The sequence below is a fragment of the Pseudophryne corroboree genome, chromosome 12, assembly GCF_028390025.1.
Source record: "Pseudophryne corroboree isolate aPseCor3 chromosome 12, aPseCor3.hap2, whole genome shotgun sequence".
NCBI classification, from domain to species: domain Eukaryota; kingdom Metazoa; phylum Chordata; class Amphibia; order Anura; family Myobatrachidae; genus Pseudophryne; species Pseudophryne corroboree.
In genome coordinates this window covers 71291717-71314338 of record NC_086455.1, presented here as the reverse complement: position 1 = coordinate 71314338, position 22622 = coordinate 71291717, and the positions used below count along the sequence as shown (strand labels likewise).

Genomic DNA, 22622 nt, shown 5'->3' with positions numbered 1-22622 from the left:
CCTTGTGAAGGTGGGCTGCACTGTGCACACAACAGAGATCCACACCGGGGGAGGGGAAAACTTTGTGATGCAGGACTGGCATATGACTTTCTCCTGACCTACTGCGCAGCAGTATACACACACACACACACACACACACACACACACACACACACACACACGACCAAGTTAAAAACACAGTAACCCAGAGAGCATGCTAGGAATGAGAGAGAGAGGGAGAAACCAGCACACCTTGCCTCTTCAGCCAAAACAGTGCTTTGCCGGGCAGTAACTAAGAACCTTAGATAAGGGACCTAGATTATATACACATGCAGTACATCGCTCCACCCCACCACAAACCCCTTTGGTACCAAACAAGGTGCTTTTTGAGGGTCCCTAGGATGAGCAGCACTTTCTTGCAGTAGGAAATGGCGTCCTGAGCCACTGGTCCCGCTCTCCGGGAAGCCCCGCCCCCTTAATTGCACGCGGTGTTCTCGCAATAGATTATACTGGCAGAGTAATATTTGCAAAGAAGGGGTTAAAACCCCTTTCCAGTGTCAGCTTGCATGGAGGGACAACAGCAGCCTTAAGCAGTGTGCCCGCTGTCCTAACAACGCCATCTGAACCGGGGACCCGCTAACCGGTACCCCGGTTTTTGTACTCACCACTCAGCATCTTCAGCTTGGCAATTAGGGGAGAGCGCATACCGCTGTGTGTGAGCGAAACAACCCCCTTCAGGAACTATGTCCTGTCAGCGGGGATCCTTCAAGAGGTTGGTTCCGGTTCCGGTCCACCCACCCCCCCTTCCCACACCTACCCCCCTAAGTCCCACGACGCAGGCAGACTGGTGCCAACCAGTCCTGCCTGAAAACAACAAACTAAAATACATTTTGAAGAAAACGCTCTGGCGCTCCAGAGAATGCACCCGACTTCTTGGGTACATTTTTCTAAACTGAGTCTGCAGGAGGGGCATAGAGGGGAAGAGCCAGCACACTATGAAGAAATTTAAAGTGCCAAGGCTCCAATGGACCCCATCTATACCCCCATGGTATTGAGACCATCCCAGTATCCCCTAGGACGTTAGAGAAAATACAAAGCTATAATGTGTCCTGATACGTCATTGTTGCAGTTGCAGCAATCAACCCCTCTGCGCGCCACGTCCCGCGAGACTCTGCTAGTGCTGGGTGTTTTTGTTTGCTGAAAATGCATCTTATTTGTAACTCGATGCAGACAGGATGCACCAGCCGCAGCTTTATTCCCATACAAACTCTGTTCTGCTCCGTATATAGACTCAGTCACACACAGATATACAGTACAAGTGTCATATCAAATTAATCAGCAGTGTCGCCTTGTATGTCCTAGTAGCAGCGCATTGCAACTAAGATGCCTTTTCAGCAAAAACAAAAACACGCCAAGCGCTAGCAGAGTTGCACGGGACCTGTCGGCTAGATGTAGGAGGACACATCTGTATGCACCTGCATCTAGATAATAGGATTTTGGTACTTACCAGGTAAATCCTTTTCTTTGAATCCATAGGGGCCACCGGAATACTCTTGGGATATGGACGGTCGACAGCAGGGAGAGACATATTTAAAATGTGTAACCCTCCTCCCCCCTCCATACTCCCAAGTGCCTTAGAGTTTTTGTGCTGAGACGAACAGGAGCGAAAGAGAGGATGAACAATGGAGAGTTACAACATTATAAAATAACGGACAACTGTAAAGTTGACACATAACATAACGGACAACTGGAAAGTTGACCAGACAACCGATAATCACCGTAAGATTCCAACAAGTCGGTGAGAATGTGTTACCATAAGATATACTGAACCTACCACAAGACAGGTGAAACTGCTCTGGGCGGGTGTCCAGTGACCCCTATGGATTCAAAGAAAAGGATTTACCTGGCAAGTACCAAAATCCTATTTTCTTTTTCATCCACTAGGAGTCACTGGAGTACTCTTGGGACGTACCAAAGTTATCCCCTTGGGCGGGAGAGCTGGTTGTCACCTGTAACACTAGACGGCCAAAGCTAGATGCAGATGCCGCAAAAGTATTAAACTTGTAAAAGCGCACAAACGTGTGCCGTGACAAGTATGTTTACCACCTGCTGTTCCCGACGTTCCCACAAAGCGCGTGAAATGCTGAAATCAAATCAAGCGGTTGTAAACTAGTATGAAAAATAGGATTTTGGTACTTACCAGGTAAATCCTTTTCTTTGAATCCATAGGGGGCACTGGAGTACTCTTGGGATATGGACGGGCGTAGCCGAACAAGGGCACTGAATATTTAAATTTAGGACCCTCCCCCCCCTCCATATCCCCGAGTACCTCAGTGTACGACCTCAGTGTTTTTTACTGAGCGAACAGGAACGATATAGAGAGGTTGACAATGGAGAATACCTATAACATAACGGACAACACAATGTTGACCCATAACCTTACTGTCAACTAAACAGTTGACACCATAACCGATAGAACTTTATAATTTGAACCAATCGGTGAAAATGTGTTACCATAAGCTCCTTTGAGCTTAATATCAATGAAGTAAAACTTGTTACCCTAAGCTCCCTTGAGCTTAACACAACCCAGGTAAAACTGCTCTGGGTGGGCGTCCAGTGCCCCCTATGGATTCAAAGAAAAGGATTTACCTGGTAAGTACCAAAATCCTATTTTCTTTATCATCCACTAGGGGTCACTGGAGTACTCTTGGGACGTACCAAAGCTTCCCTCGTGGGCGGGAGAGCTGTTTGATACTTGTAACAGTAGGCAGCCCAAAGCTAAATGCTGATGGCGCCACCATTTATAACGTGTAAACGTGCACAAACATGGTGCACATGAAGGCTATATAGCCGCGTTTTAGACACTCCACGACCCACTGGGTCTGACATTCCCACAGAACCTGTGGCATGAGCTATTACTGACGTAGGCGATTGTAACTTAGCCTTAAAGTAAACCTGACTTGTAGTCATTATTATTACCCAACTGGATAATGTCTGCTAAGAAACTGGCTAACCCCAGTTGGCAGTATCATAGAGAACAAACAACGTATTTATATCACATACTGTTGACGTTCGGGACATATATAAACGCGTAATGCGTGTACCACATTCAGAATTCTAGAATGTGCTGTCCACACAGGAACCCCTATTGGTATATTGATGTGAAGAATACGAAAGCGTGATTCGTCCGAAGATCTGCTTTGTCATGAGAAAACTCAAATACGGTGGCTTGGAATACAAGGCACCCAAATATGAAAACAAAACCCTTGCCGAAGCCAAGGCTATAAGAAAATTGTTTTCCAAAGTGAGAAACTTAATTCCCATTTGTTGAAAGGGTTCAAAATATGAAAACTGTAAGAAATCTGAACCCAACTTCAAGTCGCCTGGCGCTGTAGGTGGGATAAATAGAGTGTGAACTTTGATGACACCTTGTAGAAAGATGTGTACAGACGCCAATAGAGGCAAACGTCTTTGAAAATAAGTTTACCACACAGATACCTGCACTCTTCGTGCAGATCAACGCAGTTTTCCATCCCACCCCGTTTAACAGAATACGGGTTACTTGAAGGATGATGTTGGAAACTTCTGAGGTTTACAACCTATGTAAGCACACGAAATTTTGTAAAAATGAGCTGCCTTAAACGGCTTACTATTTCGTAACATGGTTAGTATAACCGATACTGTAATGCTCAATTTCTTAAGAGGGCGGTCTGCACCCTCACCCCGTCAACCGCAGCTGCGGTACCTAGATAATAGGTACATAGGTAACTATGGGTAAACTAACGTTCCCTGATGTAACAGGTTGGACGTATTATGAGCGGGCCAAGATCGTGTGCAAGTATTCCTTGAAAATTCGAGAAGCAAACTTCTCCGAAACCCATGAGCTACCACCAGTATGACTGTGACAACTGTCTTATGAGCCGTTTTGACAACAGAGAGAGCAGCGGAAACTGGTGGAGCCAGATACACGATGATGAATGACCACATGAATGTGAGAGACTCCACCGCCACTGCCCTTGTGATCTGTTTTGTACACATACTGAGCTTTTGTAATTGTGGCGAGATGCCATCATGTATACTTGAGGGTAACCCCCTTCTGTGGACTCACCTATGAAACACCTCTGGATTTAATGTCCAGTTTTCAGGATCCAAATTCTGACGGGTGAGATCCTCTGTCTAACAGATGTCCACTCACGTAATGATCTCTTGACATTTTCACATAATGGTGTTCTGAGCCATTGAGGATTTGAGTCACATGCCGCATTGCCATGCGGCTTCTTGGTTCTCACTGGTTGTTGTGTATGCAACTGCCGTTGCCTTGTTTGACTGCTTAAGGCCAGCGTGAGACAGGCATCAAACATTTACCTGAAACTCATGGTTGTTCCTCTCCACAGAAATCTTTAGTAAAAGGCGAAAGATTTATTCGTTCTGAAGAGAAAATAGAGTATATACCTGGTCAGACTGAAAGCGAATCATGTATTGCATTGTAAAATGCACAGAGTTCTAGGACCTTTATCGACAGCAATCTGTCGTGTTTTAGAACCTTTGTCGCTGATTTTAACTACAAATCCTGACCCTCTGCGACTGTCGTCCAGAGTATATGCACCCTTTTCCCTCTGTGGGAAACGCGAGTGAAGGGTGGTGAACTAAATTGAAAACACATCTTTATTCTTAATAGGTGAATACACCAATGTACCGCTAGTGTGCGTGTTTTGCACTAATTACTAGACGTACATTTGTTATTGCTGGTGTAGTAGGTAAAAGTCTTTGATTTACCGTATTTATCATCTTACCTAGGCATTGACATCGTTTAGACGGAATTAGATGCGATTGTTTTCGAACTTGATCTGCTACCGCAGTATACCTTAGTAGCGCAAGTTAGAGGAACTTTGTTGAGACAGAGTTCTTATGTGAGATGAGCTATCATCCCAACATCACTTTGGTAAATACCCAAAGCGATAAGCAACGGTAGATATGAAATGGTTAATGGTTGTGGCGATTTGCAAACGCTAGAACCTGTGATGAACATACCGGACTGGGTAAATACGCATTGTCAAGATCAAATGCAATTATGCAAATTTTGTGGCTCCAATAAGCAAATACTAACCGCAGAAAATCCATTTTCTACTGTAGTAAATGACTTTTGATATTGCGACAGAGCTGTTTGGTCTTGCTAAAACAGAGGTGAATAAATAACTCTGACTCTGTTGGCGTACTACTGCCTGGTTTATAAACCAGCAAAGACTAAATGACAACCTGCCAAACCGTTCGACAGAGGCAGTTTTGTACTTTAAGCTGTAAATAGCTGAGACATGTATGAGTTGAAGTCCTGAAACCTCGCAAATGTAACATGTAAAGACGCGCTTCCACAATTGTAAAAGAGGTCATTAAACCACTGGCTTGCTGACTGTAACGTCCTGTCGTTACAAGGCGTGACTGTTTCTTATAAAGGAATAAAACGCCGTTACAAGTATTGTATGCGCTAATGGCAGAATATCCTAAAGGGATAAAATGGCGTTACACATATATCAAATTTAGGAGCAAACAAGCTCTGGTCTTGTCGCACTTAACTAGCGACAATGAAAATAACCGGCGTTAGCAGAAGCTTTACAGATATACTTTGCAGCTTCTTTTAACAGTGATCGGCATGGTTCCATACATAGATTCTAGTGACCCAAATGTATCTGTGGTTTTTATAATGTTTTCCAAAACCCCGCACTATCTGAATGCTGGACTAATGTACACTTCTCACTTGTAGTTATCGGTGTGAGATTTGACATAGAATCGTGCATTAAATTATAAGACTAGTGAAATAAACACTCTGGTACCCAAAGGAAAATTGTCACTTTGGAAAGACTGTCTTTTGTTAGCGCTGGCGGAGTTATTCTGAGACTCCGATTACCGCTGTTTTAATTTGAATTGCCAATGTTAACATTTTTAGTCTGCACTAGAGCCTTATTTGCTATGTAGACAGACATCATAATAGGCAACAGACAGACACTTGCACGCCTTAATAACATTATTATATGGCATATATCTCTATATATATATTGCTGAACAGCATATTTATTAGGAAACTAAATTGTTCTTTATGTGAAAAGCAGTTCACATGGGCATGAAACCCGAACCAAATTCCTACTAACACCCCTGCGCCTTCTGGTGGCTTAACGATGTAGGGCAGGAATGTTCTAGAATTATCCTGAAGTAAAAATTCCCACTAACACCCCTGCGCCTCCTTGTGGATTAGAGGTGTATGGTCTAGAATTATAACTGGAAAACCAGCAATGATTAAAATGGCCGTCATGCCATGCTTTCACAGAAAATCACAGTACAGTTTACCTGCTGCAGTTTTAATATATATAGGCTTAATAGCCTATTATACAGTTACTATGCTTATATACAGTTATAACCCAGTTGTAGGATACAGTAAAATATATGCATTTAGTCAAATAATATGAGCACTGCCTGCAGTGTATTTATTTTGCAACCTTAACCAAAAATAACAGAAAACTTGGTTAAACGTGCAATAGGTTATGCCACTGATAACCTATTGCCAGCCAAAGCCTCATATATATATTATATATATATACAAAGTGTTTACACATATAATCAGTTCATACTGATATTATAGACAGTTATGCCAGCAAAAGCTTTATTATATATTATATATATATATAAAACGTGCTGTATATCACAGTACACAGTGTACATTGTTTAAAGTGCTGCGCTGCTTGAACCCATGCAGCCTTTGCTGCTGCTATGGGTATTATTCCCCCTCCCCCCCCCCCCCCTGCATCCCCATGTTACCTGCAGCGTACGGGGATCGGGTGCAGGGAGAGCAGGAGAGCCTGTATCTAGCGCCGGGGAGCCGACCGGAAGCTCCTTCTTTCAGCAGTACACAGTCTCCCTGTGTCTGCGGTGTTTCACTGGGAGAGTGGCCGGCGTCCTTGAGTGACGTGCGGCCGCTCTTTAGTACACAGGAGAGTGTCGGCGGCGTGCCGGGCCATCCGAGCAGTGAGAGCGGCCGGCGTCTGAGTGACGTGCGGCCGCTCTGTTTAGATGAGCGCCCGGAGAGTGCGGCATAGCGGTGCCGCATCAGAGCAGTGAGAGCGCCCGGAGAGTGCGGCATAGCGGTGCCGCATCAGAGCAGTGAGAGCGGCCGGCGTCTGAGTGACGTGCGGCCGCTCTGCTTAGTTCAGCCAAGGAGTCGGCGCTGCGTAGTGGTGGCGGGCCCTCAGAGCAGTGAGAGCGGCCGGCGTCTGAGTGACGTGCGGCCGCTCTGCGCGTATAATGTAAGGAGAACCTTTCTCATTCTAACCACTATCAGGTGGAACTTCATTGCTTCAGCGGGACCCGTCAGCGGCGTGCTCAGCGGCGGCCAGCTCCCTGTACAGTTAACACTCACACAGCAGGGCGGCAGCGTGAGCTGACCGCCCTGACCCCCTCACCATACCTTGTAGTGTCGTACTTCTGTAAGCTCCGTCCAGATTGTGACGGGGCTTCCATCCTGGCTGTGACGGGGCTTCTTACTGTAAGCACCGTCCAGTTTTCAGCTCTCCTCCTGGCTGTGACGGGCTTGTAATCTCCGTCCAGTTGCAGTAGGAGACAGTCTGCCTGTGGCTGTGAGGGTGCTCTTTGTGAGGACCGACACGCCATGCGCTGCCTTGTAGCGCCTGTGGCTGTGAGGGTGCTCTTTGTGAGGACCGACACGCCATTCGCTGCCCATGCAGCGGCACTATCCCGGACCCATGTTTTTCCAGAAACTGGGAAGGGATGTGCTAAGTGTAAAAATAAAAAGTAAAAATTTAAAAATAAAAATCCAAGTGTGGATATACCACAAGCCTTGTTCGTGCTGTGAGCACCGAAAAAACACTGAGGTCGTACACTGAGGTACTCGGGGATATGGAGGGGGGGGAGGGTCCTAAATTTAAATATTCAGTGCCCTTGTTCGGCTACGCCCGTCCATATCCCAAGAGTACTCCAGTGACCCCTAGTGGATGATAAAGAAATAAGGCTGACAAATGGTCAGCTTAATTCATCCAGCCAACCTCCGACTGGAAACTGCCCAAACTACGGTGACTGCAGTATAAAGACCAAACAATGTATTCAATGTACTGTTGACACCTGGCTACATAAATGTGAAGCGCACGAACCACATTCACAGTAGCTGGAGTTTCTGAACCCTCTGTAAATTTATGTGAAAAGAGGCTACTACCTCTGGTTGAATAACGGAATTATTTTGAAATTCCGCATTGTAATCTTTAAAATACCTAATTCAGAACACACCCTGCCAAAGTCAAGGCTAGAAAAAAACTAGTGTGTAATTGGGAAACTTAACAGCCCCTTGTTGTAAGAGATCAAAAACCTACAAAAACCTAAAAGTCGATTGAGGTCCCATGGAGCTGTAGGTGGTATAAACAGAGGTTAAACTGTAAGGACACCCTGCAGAAACGTATGCGCTGTAGGCAAAAGAGCCAAATGGCGCTGAAAGAAATTTGTAAAATAGAAACCTGCACCTTTAGTGTTGTTAAACCTAGTCCTCCATGTAACCCTGTCTGTAACCATAGCACCAGACGGAATCATTTGAAAGAAGATGTCGGAAACTTCCGAGCTTCACCCCAACCAACCTAAGCTTGCCCAATTCTGTGATAATGAGCTACTGTAACTGGCTTCCCAGCATGTAACATGGTTGGTATAACGGACAGTGGAATGCCCTCTCGTTTTAAGAAAGCGGTTTCAATAGCCACCCCGTGAAACTCAGCCGCGCTAACTTGGGGTAACGAAACTGACCCTTTTCCAGAATGCATGGACATAGCGAACGGCCACGCATTGTCTGTGAGTAGACAGCGAGGTTCTGAGAACCCCGCTCTCCGATTCCAATGAAGCGCCACTAAGATTACAGTCGTGGCTTTTCTTACTTGATCCGCTTTATCAACCGAGTAAGCCGCGGGAATGGTGGAAACAGATATGAGGCTGTATAGCCACGCTATTGTGAGGGAATACACTGCCCCCAGCCTTGTTTTGAACACCTACTTGAGTGTCTGATGAATTCGGCGAGATGCCAGTAGATCCACCTGTGGGAACCCCCACCGCTGGACTAGATCTGGAACACTTGTGTATGCAGAGACCATTTTATTTAGTGAAAAACCTGACAACTGAGTCAGTCTGTTTTTTTAGTTGTCCACTTCTGGAATGAACACTGGCGATAATATCATCTGGTGATGCTCGACTCAATCTAGGAATCGAGAAACGTCTCCCATGGTCATGGGACTTCGAGTCCTTCTTTGTTGTTGATGTATGCGACTGCAGTCGCGTTATCTGGCCAAATATGAACAGCGTAAGATTGTAAGAAATGAACTGCCTGTGCAGAGCCTTGTAAACAGGCCTGAGTTCCAGGCATTGACAGTAATCTTTTCTGGTCTGAGCACAGACCTTGAAACAGACCATGTTGGACTATAGCTTTCAAACAGTTGAGAATTGCGTTAGTCGTCAGAATTATCCAATTCCAGACTCCGAATCTCTTCTTCGAGTCCCCCCGCAGTAAAATTTTGTATTTGGAGCCAGAGTATCGATACTCTGGACCCTGGCGCCAATGGCACCCTCTGCGAGAAGATTAAGTTGTAAAGGACTCGATTGAAGTATTCCAAAGTAGAATCCTGGAAGATGCTAGAATCTTTGCGAATAGTCGAATGCACCAAGTGCATCGAAACTGGCCGTGGTTAGAGTACTACCAGTACCAGATGACGAATACTGTGTTTTTACCGCGGTTAGGTAAAACTGCTAAACTAGGACATTGTACGGGCGTAAAGCCTGCTGAAAAAACATGTGTTGATACAAAGTCTTGAGCAGATTGTCTCAGTGCGGAACTATTTTCACTTCCATGGATCTGAGATGAGCAATCATCACAGACATTTGCGGTGGCCAAATTGGAATGTGTAAGTACGCATTCTTGAGATTCAGTGAAATCATGAATTCCTGTGGACGAGACGCACAATCACTGACCGCAGCGATTACATCTTGAATCTTTACAAAGTGAGATAGTGATTAGGTTCAATACGGTATGACTGAGCCGTCAGGCTTAGTCATTACCCAAAGATTGATATACCAGTTTACGAGAGACTGAATACCGGTCTAGAATACTACCTTATTGTCTGCTGACACAGGCAGACGTGTTCTGAAATATAACCACCTCGGTGGGAAACTATTGAACTGCATTGTTTAGACTTTGACCACGAAAATGCGGAACCACCGATCTGTGTCAGCTGGCTTTGTGTTCCGACGACGGCTAGTGTTTTGTTGAATACCACATGCACTACCACCTCTACTGTATACGTTGTTCCTTGAGTACTGACTCGCATGGACTGAGGCATCAAAAATGTGAACGCTGTATCAGCGTTTTTGCTTGTAGGAACCTGTGCGTGCAATGGTAGGAAAACAGACTTTTCCCCAGCAGCCTGAGAAACCTAATCTGTCCTAAGAAGGACTAATAACATTTCGCCAGCATAAGGCAACGACCCTATTTTCCGAATCAGCCTCTGCCTGAAAGCGCCCTCAATAAAAACGAAATTTACTTAGCCAACATCCATAGATAGCGTAGCCAAATACTCCGTTGATTCGCAAATGTGAACATGAGCTGTGTTGCCTATGCAACCAGAGTCATGTTTAGTCCAAACCCCAACTAACGCAAATCTAAACAACCCTTCTGCTGTAGCATAAATGGACTTTAGCAGGGCCCTCAGCTGAAGAGACGACGGGCCTTTAAGCGTTTTTGAGAAAGGATAGTAAACAGAAATTGCTTGTTAAGAAACTTCATTTGTTTCCTGAGATATTCAGGACTGTCCTGAATCGTCAGATAGTAACACAGAGAACCAGTAACTATGCTTGAATTATACATGTACACCATGCACAGAGTTAGTCTGAGCGCTGTGGCTGCTGAGACGTTATTACCGGACAAATAGACTTAATTTCACGTTTTTCCATGCAGCGCAGTGACTGCAAACCAGCCATTACCCTGCCATCATTACTAAAGGAGGAACAGGGCAGAGGTCCTTATTCAGACCCGTATATGCAACACCTACTGTACAAATGGATGCTGTTCCAGAAGTATACATACATACCATCACGACTGAGGTATGTTAACCAAAATAAATAACTAAATACATAAATAAAGTGATTTTGAGTGGCCCACACTATATGCCGTGTAGTATGTGATGTACTGACAAAACACCGTACAAACACCCCTGCACCCTCCAGTGGGCGTGTGTTGTAAGACGGAGCCCAAATTCCTGGAGGAAGAACCAGGAATTCTAAAAATGGTGTCACAGTCTGTAATTTATACCGGCGCACGTCAAAAAAAAAAAAATAAAAAAAAAAAAATAAGATTTTACTTACCGATAAATCTATTTCTCGTAGTCCGTAGTGGATGCTGGGGACTCCGTCAGGACCATGGGGATTAGCGGCTCCGCAGGAGACAGGGCACAAAAATAAAGCTTTAGGATCAGGTGGTGTGCACTGGCTCCTCCCCCTATGACCCTCCTCCAAGCCTCAGTTAGGATACTGTGCCCGGACGAGCGTACACAATAAGGAAGGATTTTGAATCCCGGGTAAGACTCATACCAGCCACACCAATCACACCATATAACTTGTGATCTAAACCCAGTTAACAGCATGATAACAGAGGAGCCTCTAGAAAAGATGGCTCACTACAGCAATAACCCGATTTTTTTTTTTTTGGTAACAATAACTATGTACCAGTATTGCAGACAATCCGCACTTGGGATGGGCGCCCAGCATCCACTACGGACTACGAGAAATAGATTTATCAGTAAGTAAAATCTTATTTTCTCTGACGTCCTAGTGGATGCTGGGGACTCCGTCAGGACCATGGGGATTATACCAAAGCTCCCAAACGGGCGGGAGAGTGCGGATGACTCTGCAGCACCGAATGAGAGAACTCCAGGTCTTCTTTAGCCAGGGTATCAAATTTGTAGAATTGTACAAACGTGTTCTCCCCCGACCACGTAGCTGCTCGGCAGAGTTGTAATGCCGAGACCCCTCGGGCAGCCGCCCAGGATGAGCCCACCTTCCTTGCGGAATGGGCCTTGACAGATTTAGGCTGTGGCCGGCCTGCCACAGAATGTGCAAGTTAAAATGTGCTACAAATCCAACGAGCAATCGTCTGCTTAGAAGCAAGAGCACCCAGTTTGTTGGGTGCATACAGGATAACAGCAAGTCAGTTTTCCTGACTCCAGCCGTCCTGGAAACCTATATTTTCAGGGCCCTGACAACATCTAGCAACTTGGAGTCCTCCAAGTCCCTAGTAGCCGCAGGTACCACAATAAGCTGGTTCAGGTGAAACGCTGACACCACCTTAGGAAGAAACTGGGGACGAGTCCGCAGCTCTGCCCTGTCCGAATGGACAATCAGATATGGCTTTTGTGAGACAAAAGCCGCCAATTCTGACACTCGCCTGGCCGAGGCCAGGGCCAACAGCATGGTCACTTTTCATGTGAGATATTTCAAATCCACAGATTTGAGCGGTTTAAAATGTGATTTGAGGAATCGCAGAACTACGTTGAGATCCCACAGTGCCACTGGAGGCACAAAAAGGGGGTAGTATATGCAATACTCCCTTGACAAACTTCTGGACTTCAGGAACTGAAGCCAATTCTTTCTGGAAGAAAATCGACAGGGCCGAAATTTGAACCTTAATGGACCCCAATTTGAGGCCCATAGACACTCCTGTTTGCAGGAAATGCAGGAATCGACCGAGTTGAAATTTCTTCGTGGGGCCTTCCTGGCCTCACACCACGCAACATATTTTCGCCACATGTGGTGATAATGTTGTGCGGTCACCTCCTTCCTGGCTTTGACCAGGGTAGGAATGACCTCTTCCGGAATGCCTTTTTCCCTTAGGATCCGGCGTTCCACCGCCATGCCGTCAAACGCAGCCGCGGTAAGTCTTGGAACAGACCTGGTACTTGCTGAAGCAAGTCCCTTCTTAGCGGCAGAGGCCATGAGTCCTCTGTGAGCATTTCTTGAAGTTCCGGGTGCCACGTCCTTCTTGGCCAATCCGGAGCCACGAGTATAGTTCTTACTCCTCTACGTCTTATAATTCTCAGTACCTTGGGTATGAGAAGCAGAGGAGGGAACACATACACCGACTGGTACACCCACGGTGTTACCAGAACGTCCACAGCTATTGCTTGAGGGTCTCATGACCTGGCGCAATACCTGTCCAGTTTTTTGTTCAGGCGGGACGCCATCATGTCCACCTTTGGTCTTTCCCAACGGTTCACAATCATGTGGAATACTTCCCGATGAAGTCCCCACTCTCCCGGGTGGAGGTCGTGCCTGCTGAGGAAGTCTGCTTCCCAGTTGTCCACTCCCGGAATGAACACTGCTGACAGTGCTATCACATGATTTTTCGCCCAGCGAAGAATCCTTGCAGTTTCTGCCATTGCCCTCCTGCTTCTTGTGCCGCCCTGTCTGTTTACGTGGGCGACTGCCGTGATGTTGTCCCACTGGATCAATACCGGCTGACCTTGAAGCAGAGGTCTTGTTAAGCTTAGAACATTGTAAATTGCCCTTAGCTCCAGTATATTTATGTGGAGAGAAGTCTCCAGACTTGATCACACTCCCTGGAAATTTTTTCCCTGTGTGACTGCTCCCCAGCCTCTCAGGCTGGCATCCGTGGTCACCAGGACCCAGTCCTGAATGCCGAATCTGCGGCCCTTTAGTAGATGAGCACTCTGCAGCCACCGCAGAAGAAACACCCTTGTCCTTGGAGACAGGGTTATCCGCTGATGCATCTGAAGATGCGATCCGGACCATTTTTCCAGCAGATCCCACTGAAAAGTTCTTGCGTGAAATCTGCCGAATGGAATCGCTTCGTAAGAAGCCACCATTTTTCCCAGGACCCTTGTGCAATGATGCACTGACACTTTTCCTGGTTTTTGGAGGTTCCTGACTAGCTCGGATAACTCCCTGGCTTTCTTCTCCGGGAGAAACACCTTTTTCTGGACTGTGTCCAGAATCATCCCTAGGAACAGCAGACGTGTCGTCGGAAACAGCTGCGGTTTTGGAATATTTAGAATCCACCCGTGCTGTCGTAGAACTACTTGAGATAGTGCTACTCCGACCTCCAACTGTTCTCTGGACCTTGCCCTTATCAGGAGATCGTCCATTTTCTTTGAAGAAGAATCATCATTTCGGCCATTACCTTGGTAAGGACCCGGGGTGCCGTGGACAATCCAACCGGCAGCGTCTGAAACGGATAGTGACAGTTATGTACCACGAACCTGAGGTACCCTTGGTGAGAAGGGCAAATTGGGACATGGAGGTAAGCATCCCTGATGTCCCGGGACACCCTATAGTCCCCTTCTTCCTGGTTCGCTATCACTGCTCTGAGTGACTCCATCTTGATTTGAACCTTTGTATGTAAGTGTTCAAATATTTCAGATTTAGAATAGGTCTCACCGAGCCGTCTGGCTTCAGTACCACAATATAGTGTGGAATAATACCCCTTTCCTTGTTGTAGGAGGGGTACTTTGATTATCACCTGCTGGGAATACAGCTTGTGAATTGTTTCCACTACTGCCTCCCTGTCGGAGGGAGACGTTGGTAAAGCAGACTTCAGGAACCTGCGAGGGGGATACGTCTCGAATTTCCAATCTGTACCCCTGGGATACTACTTGTAGGATCCAGGGGTCCACTTGCGAGTGAGCCCACTGCGTGCTGAAACTCTTGAGACGACCCCCCCACCGCACCTGAGTCCGCTTGTACGGCCCCAGCGTCATGCTGAGGACTTGGCAGAAGCGGTGGAGGGCTTCTGTTCCTGGAAATGGGCTGCCTGCTGCAGTCTTCTTCCCTTTCCTCTATCCCATGGCAGATATGACTGGCCTTTTGCCCGCTTGCCCTTATGGGGACGAAAGGACTGAGGCTGAAAAGACGTTGTCTTTTTCTCCTTTATACGGCAATACTTCCATGTGCCGTTTGGAATCTGCATCACCTGACCACTGTCGTGTCCATAAACAACTTCTGGCAGATATGGACATCGCACTTACTCTTGATGCCAGAGTGCAAATATCCCTCTGTGCATCTCGCATATATAGAAATGCATCCTTTAAATGCTCTATAGTCAATAAAATACTGTCCCTGTCAAGGGTATCAATATTTTCAGTCAGGGAATCCGACCAAGCCACCCCAGCGCTGCACATCCAGGCTGAGGCGATCGCTGGTCGCAGTATAACACCAGTATGTGTGTATATACTTTTTAGGATATTTTCCAGCCTCCTATCAGCTGGCTCCTTGAGGGCCGCCCTATCTGGAGACGGTACCGCCACTTGTTTTGATAAGCGTGTGAGCGCCTTATCCACCCTAAGGGGTGTTTCCCAACGCGCCCTAACTTATGGCGGGAAAGGGTATACCGCCAATAATTTTCTATCGGGGGAAACCCACGCATCATCACACACTTCATTTAATTTATCTGATTCAGGAAAAACTACAGGTAGTTTTTTCACACTCCACATAATACCCTTTTTTGTGGTACTTGTAGTATCAGAAATATGTAACACCTCCTTCATTGCCCTTAACAAGTAACGTGTGGCCCTAAAGGAAAATACGTTTGTTTCTTCACCGTCGACACTGGAGTCAGTGTCCGTGTCTGTGTCGACCGACTGAGGTAAAAGGACGTTTTAACGCCCCTGACGGTGTTTGAGACGCCTGGACAGGTACTAATTGGTTTGCCGGCCGTCTCATGTCGTCAACCGACCTTGCAGCGTGTTGACATTATCACGTAATTCCTTAAATAAGCCATCCATTCCGGTGTCGACTCCCTAGAGAGTGACATCACCATTACAGGCAATTGCTCCGCCTCCTCACCAACATCGTCCTCATACATGTCGACACACACGTACCGACACAGCACACACACAGGGAATGCTCTGATAGAGGACAGGACCCCACTAGCCCTTTGGAGAGACAGAGGGAGAGTTTGCCAGCACACACCAAAACGCTATAATTATACAGGGACAACCTTTATATAAGTGTTTTTCCCTTATAGCATCTTAATATATATAATCATATCGCCAAATAAGTGCCCCCCCTCTCTGTTTTAACCCTGTTTCTGTAGTGCAGTGCAGGGGAGAGCCTGGGAGCCTTCCCACCAGCATTTCTGTGAGGGAAAATGGCGCTGTGTGCTGAGGAGAATAGGCTCCGCCCCCTTTTCGGCGGGCTTCTTCTCCCGTTTTTCTGAGACCTGGCAGGGGTTAAATACATCCATATAGCCCCAGGGGCTATATGTGATGTATTTTTTAGCCAGAACAAGGTATTTTCATTGCTGCCCAGGGCGCCCCCTGCAGCGCCCTGCACCCTCCGTGACCGCTGGTGTGAAGTGTGTGACAACAATGGCGCACAGCTGCAGTGCTGTGCGCTACCTCATGAAGACTGAAAAGTCTTCTGCCGCCGGTTTCTGGACCTCTTCACTTTTCGGCATCTGCAAGGGGGTCGGCGGCGCGGCTCCGGGACCGGACTCCATGGCTGGGCCTGTGGTCGATCCCTCTGGAGCTAATGGTGTCCAGTAGCCTAAGAAGCCAATCCATCCTGCACGCAGGTGAGTTCACTTCTTCTCCCCTAAGTCCCTCGTTGCAGTGAGCCTGTTGCCAGCAGGACTCACTGTAAAATAAAAAACCTAAAAACTTTTTCTAAGCAGCTCTTTAGGAGAGCCACCTAGATTGCACCCTGCTCGGACGGGCACAAAAACCTAACTGAGGCTTGGAGGAGGGTCATAGGGGGAGGAGCCAGTGCACACCACCTGATCCTAAAGCTTTATTTTTGTGCCCTGTCTCCTGCGGAGCCGCTAATCCCCATGGTCCTGACGGGGTCCCCAGCATCCACTAGGACGTCAGAGAAATATATATATGTATGGAATCAATGAACTCAGCGCCCTCCCTGGAACCATCAGATTCAGTTTGACCTTCAGTAAAACACAAATTAATTTTGTGACCATCAAAAAGGAGAATAATACATTGCTAACTTCAATCTACAGTAAGGTCTCTGACACTCTTTTGTTGCACTCCAGTTTTCATCCAGCGCCTTTGAAAAAGGGCTTGCCTTTCTCTCAACTGCTGAGGGTGATACGCATCACCTCTAATCCAACGGAATTACCAGGAGCTTTGGAATCTATGTGCCAGAGATTCTTGGACAGAGGATACTCCAAGAATGAAATCAAAAATGCTTTATCGCGGATTGAGAAACTTAACAGAACTGAACTTCTACATTTGAAAACTTTATACGTAACCGCATCAGAGAACATTGGAATTTGATCTCCAGTGATCAGACATTGAAAAAAGACTGTCAAGGTGATACCACCTTGACAAAGGGGCGTTAGTGCCCCGAAACGTTGGTCACACCACTTTGTTTTCTATGGATTAAAGTTACTGTTTGCACGTTATCAACTTGGATCAGTCTCTGAGTGCCACTGCATGTCTCTATCTGCCGTATATTTATTATTCCAGAGGGCACCGGAGCCATATACTTAGGGTGAGTGCCAGCTCTTCTACGATATATATATATATATATATATATATATTTTGTATATATTTATATACTGGGTGTGTGTGTGTGTGTGTGTGTATATATGTGTGTGTATGTATGTATATTATAATTATATATATATATATATATATATATATATATATATATATACACATACACACATATACACACATACATATATATATATATATATACACACGCACACACACACCCCCCCACAGCTCTATGTACAGGGCAGATGAATGTGGATACATACATCCATATGTCGGCAGCGTAAGGTGAGCCTCTGCTCACTGCAGCGGCGATGCAGCACCTTGTGTGAGCAATGTTTGAGCCCCCTCCCCCACAATAAATGCTTACAGGAGCTGATCGGCGGCAGCGGGATTGGACTGCCGCGGGACAGAGCTGCTGCTGAGAAGCGGGTAACCGTGACGGATGCCCAGCGGCAGCAGCCTTTGTGGAGTCGGGGAGTGCAGAGTCTGACCTCCGCTGGGAGCCATGTGTGGAGTCGGGGATCTTACTGTGCAGTGTGTGACTGCCGCTGGGAGCCGCGTGTGACCACCGCTGGGAGCCGCTCGGGTTCCAGGAAGCGGAAGAACTGTGGAGCCTGATGGCGCGCAGTGGCGGCAGATAAAGCTGTCCGCGGCTGGGCGCTGGGGAGTGCTACGAGATACAGTGATCTAGGTAGAGTGTGCAGGAGCTGTGTCCCTGCACATCCACCCAGGACTGCGGCAGCATAAACTGACCGCCTTCTAGGACCACAGCAGCGCTGGGGAGAGGGTGGCAGGCGCAGTGCCTGTAATCCCTCTCTGTAGTGAAATCACACACCCACACATGGAGCGGCGGCAGCATGAGCTTACCGCCTGCTCCCTACTCACCGCACCTGCCGGGATGTGGAGGCAATGACGGACCTTCTCTGTAAGATCTGTCCTGCTCTTGCAGCCATGGCTGAGTCAGCTATTGATGATAAGGTCTACGGCGGTGCTACTCTGATAAGCGCGACAAGCCTTACACTGCTGTAGCAGCAGCACACAGTCCCGGACCCACGCTTCTTAGTAAGCTGAGAAGGGACTGTGGAAGAAAAAAAGTAAAAATAAAAGTCCTTGCAGACTTCAGTAACGTGTCCTCCCAACTCGAAGACACAAAAAACACTGAGGCACTTGGGAGTATTGAGTGGGAAGGAGGGTTACACATTTAAATATTTAAATGTGTCTCTCCCTGCTATCGACCGTCCATATCCCAAGAGTACTGCAGTGACCCCTAGTGGATGAAAAAGAAACAATGACTATATGGTCCTGTCCTTACACCCTAGTTCTTTCTGTAATAGGGAAGTAGACATCTGTCAGCAGACTGGCCGGCAACTTGTTTGTAGCTGGTTTTGTCAAGGTCAAAGTTCCTTTTATCCTTAAAGACGACATTCTGTACGAGTTCCGGAACCTTGCTGTGCTGGATGCGAGATACTCCTATCTCAGTATTGGTTAGCACACCTCATAGAACACAATACAGCAAAGAAAAGCAGCATCAATTCGGATCTTTCCATTCTCTGTTTGTTTAATCAGTTGTGCTATATGGCATACTGGGGCTGATTCAGTGGTATACACACTGCCGACGCAGGACATAGGGGCTAATTCAGACCTGATCGCTGCTGTGCGTGTTTGCACAGCAGCGATCAGGTCTGAAGTGCGCATGCGCCGACGCACGGCTGTCTTAGCCCTGCGATCGCCTCTGCCTGATTGACAGGCAGAGGCGGGAGGGCCGGTGGCATTTGCCCGGACCGTTGGGGGGCAGTGGCAGCAGCGTGACATCACACGCAGCCGCTGCGACCTGGGCAGTGACGAGTAGCTCCCTGCCATGGCGCAGGAGCTGCGCTGGCTTGGAGCTACTCCTACAGTACAAAAGCATCGCCCTGTGCGATGCTTTTCTACTTGTACGGGAGGGTCGGCCCTGACATGCGGGGCGGACTAGCCCTGTGCTGGGCATCCCCCCGCATGTCAGGGAAGCTGAACGTAGATGTGCTAAATTTAGCACATCTACAATCAGGTCTGAATCACCCCCATAGTGGAGCAATTTTCTGCTACTGCACATACCTCTAAGTCGCACCATGCATCCATCCCGTTTCTGTCCGTACAGAGTCGCAGCTGCAATTTCAGATGCAGACAAAGAAGTGTATTGACAATATAGTGAGTGGTGACAGGGAGGTGTCTCAGCGCACGCATGAAGAGGGTCTTTTATGGGACTGGTGTCAGTGGTTGTATACACGGATACTCAACCGCTCACATTTGGAGGCCATAGGTGTAACACTGCACCTGCTACAGAGCAGCTAAAGGTTTCCATGGTGCATCTAAAGACCCACTATCTGGTATTACAGCTGCCCAGACGCTGACACACCATTGTACTCCATGGCAGGATTTTGTAGCGCGATTTGCATAAAGTCCCAGGCAGCCGACTGCCAACAGACGCAGCCGCATGTATGTCCACAACTGAATCAGCCCCATTTCCTCTAATCAGAGACTACAGAGGACAGAATTTTGGTCATCATGGCCTATTCATGCGTCTCATCTGTACTCTGGAGCACGGTTTATTTCCATCCTACATGAAGACAAATATCATACAGTAAGAGACTTGACTTACTTGTGATGTGAGGAGGTGGCATGCCTGGGTATCCGGGAGGTCCGTACATGTCCATTGGAGGAGGAGGCATAGGGAACGGTCTTCTGAAATAAGGTGCTCTGGGATCCATGGGTAACAAGGGGACCCTCATTGGTGGAGGTGGATGCATGGGATACTCACTAGGTGGCCCTTCCGGTGCTTCACTTTCCTGATTGGGGGCCCCGGGTGCATTCTACAGAGAGAAAGTTGCATCTAATTATCACACACTGGACCAACAACCAGTAATGTAGCCGAATGGGCTTATGGGGTGACTGCATACGTACATTGGCTTCTTCTGTCCCATTCCTACTTGTGTTCACTCTTTGCTTATATTCTGGGGAAAATCGTCCATCTGCCAAAGAAAGGGTTTATTCTCCTCTGGATCAACTGTGCACCATTAAATAACTTACTTTTTACCAACAAAACTAAAATGGTTATCAATTAAAGTGTTAGTCCCCGATCGAGCTGGGCGATGGGTCCCCGTTGTCCTCCAGCCTAAGCTAAATGTAAAAATGTTTTCTATAGACACGTTTCACAACTATTTTGTTCTGATCATTATTTCCATACATTGATCAGTTCCGCTAACGGTGAATAGACACTGTGTTGCTGCAGTAGATCACTGCTGTAGTTCGGTATGTTGAAGGCAATGGGACAGAATATCACACATGGTGTTGTCAAAGTCAGAAAAATATCTCTATGCACACTGCCATATTTGCACCTCATTCAGGTCCGCGCTGCGCATGCGTGCGCTCTCCCGTGAGTGCGCATACCCGCTGTTGCGTGCACCCGCTGGTGCTCGGTATGCGTATTTACGGTAAAGTTTGTGTAGTCGTAGCGTGCGACTCAATCGTTACATATTTTCACTAATAAGGTATTTTATAGATCATGGTCCCTTTGATAGATTCTGAAAGTTTGGTTAACATAGCATGTTCCTGAACGGAGAGATTCCTCTTTGTATTGTACGAAGGGTCTAACAGGGGTCATACAGTAGTGTTTGGTACCCATCGGAAGAGTATTTAAATAGCAATATTCCGGTGTTGGTTTGGAGCGGATTAATCGCTCGTGCGAATAGTTATGGACATAAGAAGTTTATGTCCATTTACTATTATTTGTTCTTACTTAGTCATGCGGCGGGAAACCCAGTATCCCACCCACCTGAACAGTTGGAAACAGTCACAGCCCACCTGTATGAATCAACCTATGACCTTTTGTTATAATGCGAAGCCGAATTCCTGTGTCCAATGGACAATGAGATTGTAGGGACCATTGAATTGTATTGTGTGTGGGGCATAAATAGGCAGGCCGACCATATCCAGATTCACTCTCATCAACGGTTCTCATTGCTGATAATCGGGAGCTGGATATCGAGGCGCATGCGATCGTTTCCCCTTGTGCGTAAGTTTTCTCCGTAATCATATTGTCTTACTGTGAGCCATCTCTCTCTCTCTCTCTCCCTACTCTTTCTCTCGTATTTTCCTTTAATTGTATTGTATTGTATTGTATTTCCCGTGTAGTTATCTGGTTAGTTAGTCTATGTTATATTGTAGTGTATCATTTGTACTGTGATTCCTTTTGCAAGTATAATAGTTATAATACATATAATAGGTTTTGGACCCTAAGCCCAGGTATCTGTGTATTCTTTATAGGGTTAAGTATTCTCTGAGCGTCGGTGACGCTCAAGCAGCTTTGTAGTTAATCAGGTTACACCAGGTTGCACTTACACTCTGTCTCTACACTAAGGTATACTGTGTATCTCATTGTTAAAGGTATAGATATAAAGGTTTTAACGTTGTAAGCGTCTGCACCGCTGGTGATCTCCTCGTGGTCCCGAGCGTACGCTACGCTATAGCGAATCATTACGTTAGTCGGCAGCCAATAGCGTGCCTGCCTGTGATCACTGGGCCGTAAGCGAGCGTGACGCTTGAGCGTCTCGACTACGGCTGAGCGATCGCTACACAACTTGCGTACCCTTACGGTACTTCTTACGTAGATAGCGTACAGTGTTCTTAGACCTCTTAAAGTGTTTTATATACGATAAATATTTAGCTTTATCAATTGGCGGCTCGCCCGTCCTTCACATATCTGCACTAGGTAGATCAGCAGACATTATCCCTCAGCAAAGGGCGGGAGGTTGTATCTCTCGTAGTGCTGACGGGATAAGCGTCTGCTTCGCTTAGGTAAAGAGTGCTGAAGGAATCCGGGAACCGGAGGTAAGAACAAAACGCTAGTGCCTTTTAAAACTGTTTATTTTTCTGTCTTGCGTACACACGCACGCACACATATATATATCTGCATTTCTTTTTCTTTTTCATTTTCGTATATCACTCTCCTGTCTGCCAGTTTTATAGTTGATAAAAGTGCTAAAAGAGAGTTGCCGTTATTTCATAGTTTAAGAATAGATAACATAGTTAAAGGATAGACAAACACACAGTTTTGCC

At 46.7% G+C, this 22622-nt stretch overlaps 1 protein-coding gene and 1 non-coding gene across 5 annotated transcripts in view; both read right to left on the bottom strand.

The window, feature by feature from the left end:
• Positions 1-22622, bottom strand: part of MIA2 (MIA SH3 domain ER export factor 2) — a 298404-nt gene that overhangs the window by 8715 nt on the left and 267067 nt on the right. For all 4 annotated transcript variants that reach the window (XM_063947624.1, XM_063947626.1, XM_063947625.1 and 1 more), the window contains 2 exons: positions 20469-20536; positions 20167-20377 (listed from right to left, as the gene is read on the bottom strand). In XM_063947624.1, coding sequence (XP_063803694.1) covers positions 20167-20377; positions 20469-20536 — 279 coding nt within the window. The remainder of the gene's footprint in view (positions 1-20166; positions 20378-20468; positions 20537-22622) is intronic.
• LOC134981580 (U5 spliceosomal RNA) lies at positions 4313-4427 on the bottom strand. The gene has a single exon (XR_010190706.1). It is a non-coding gene; the product is annotated as a U5 spliceosomal RNA (small nuclear RNA).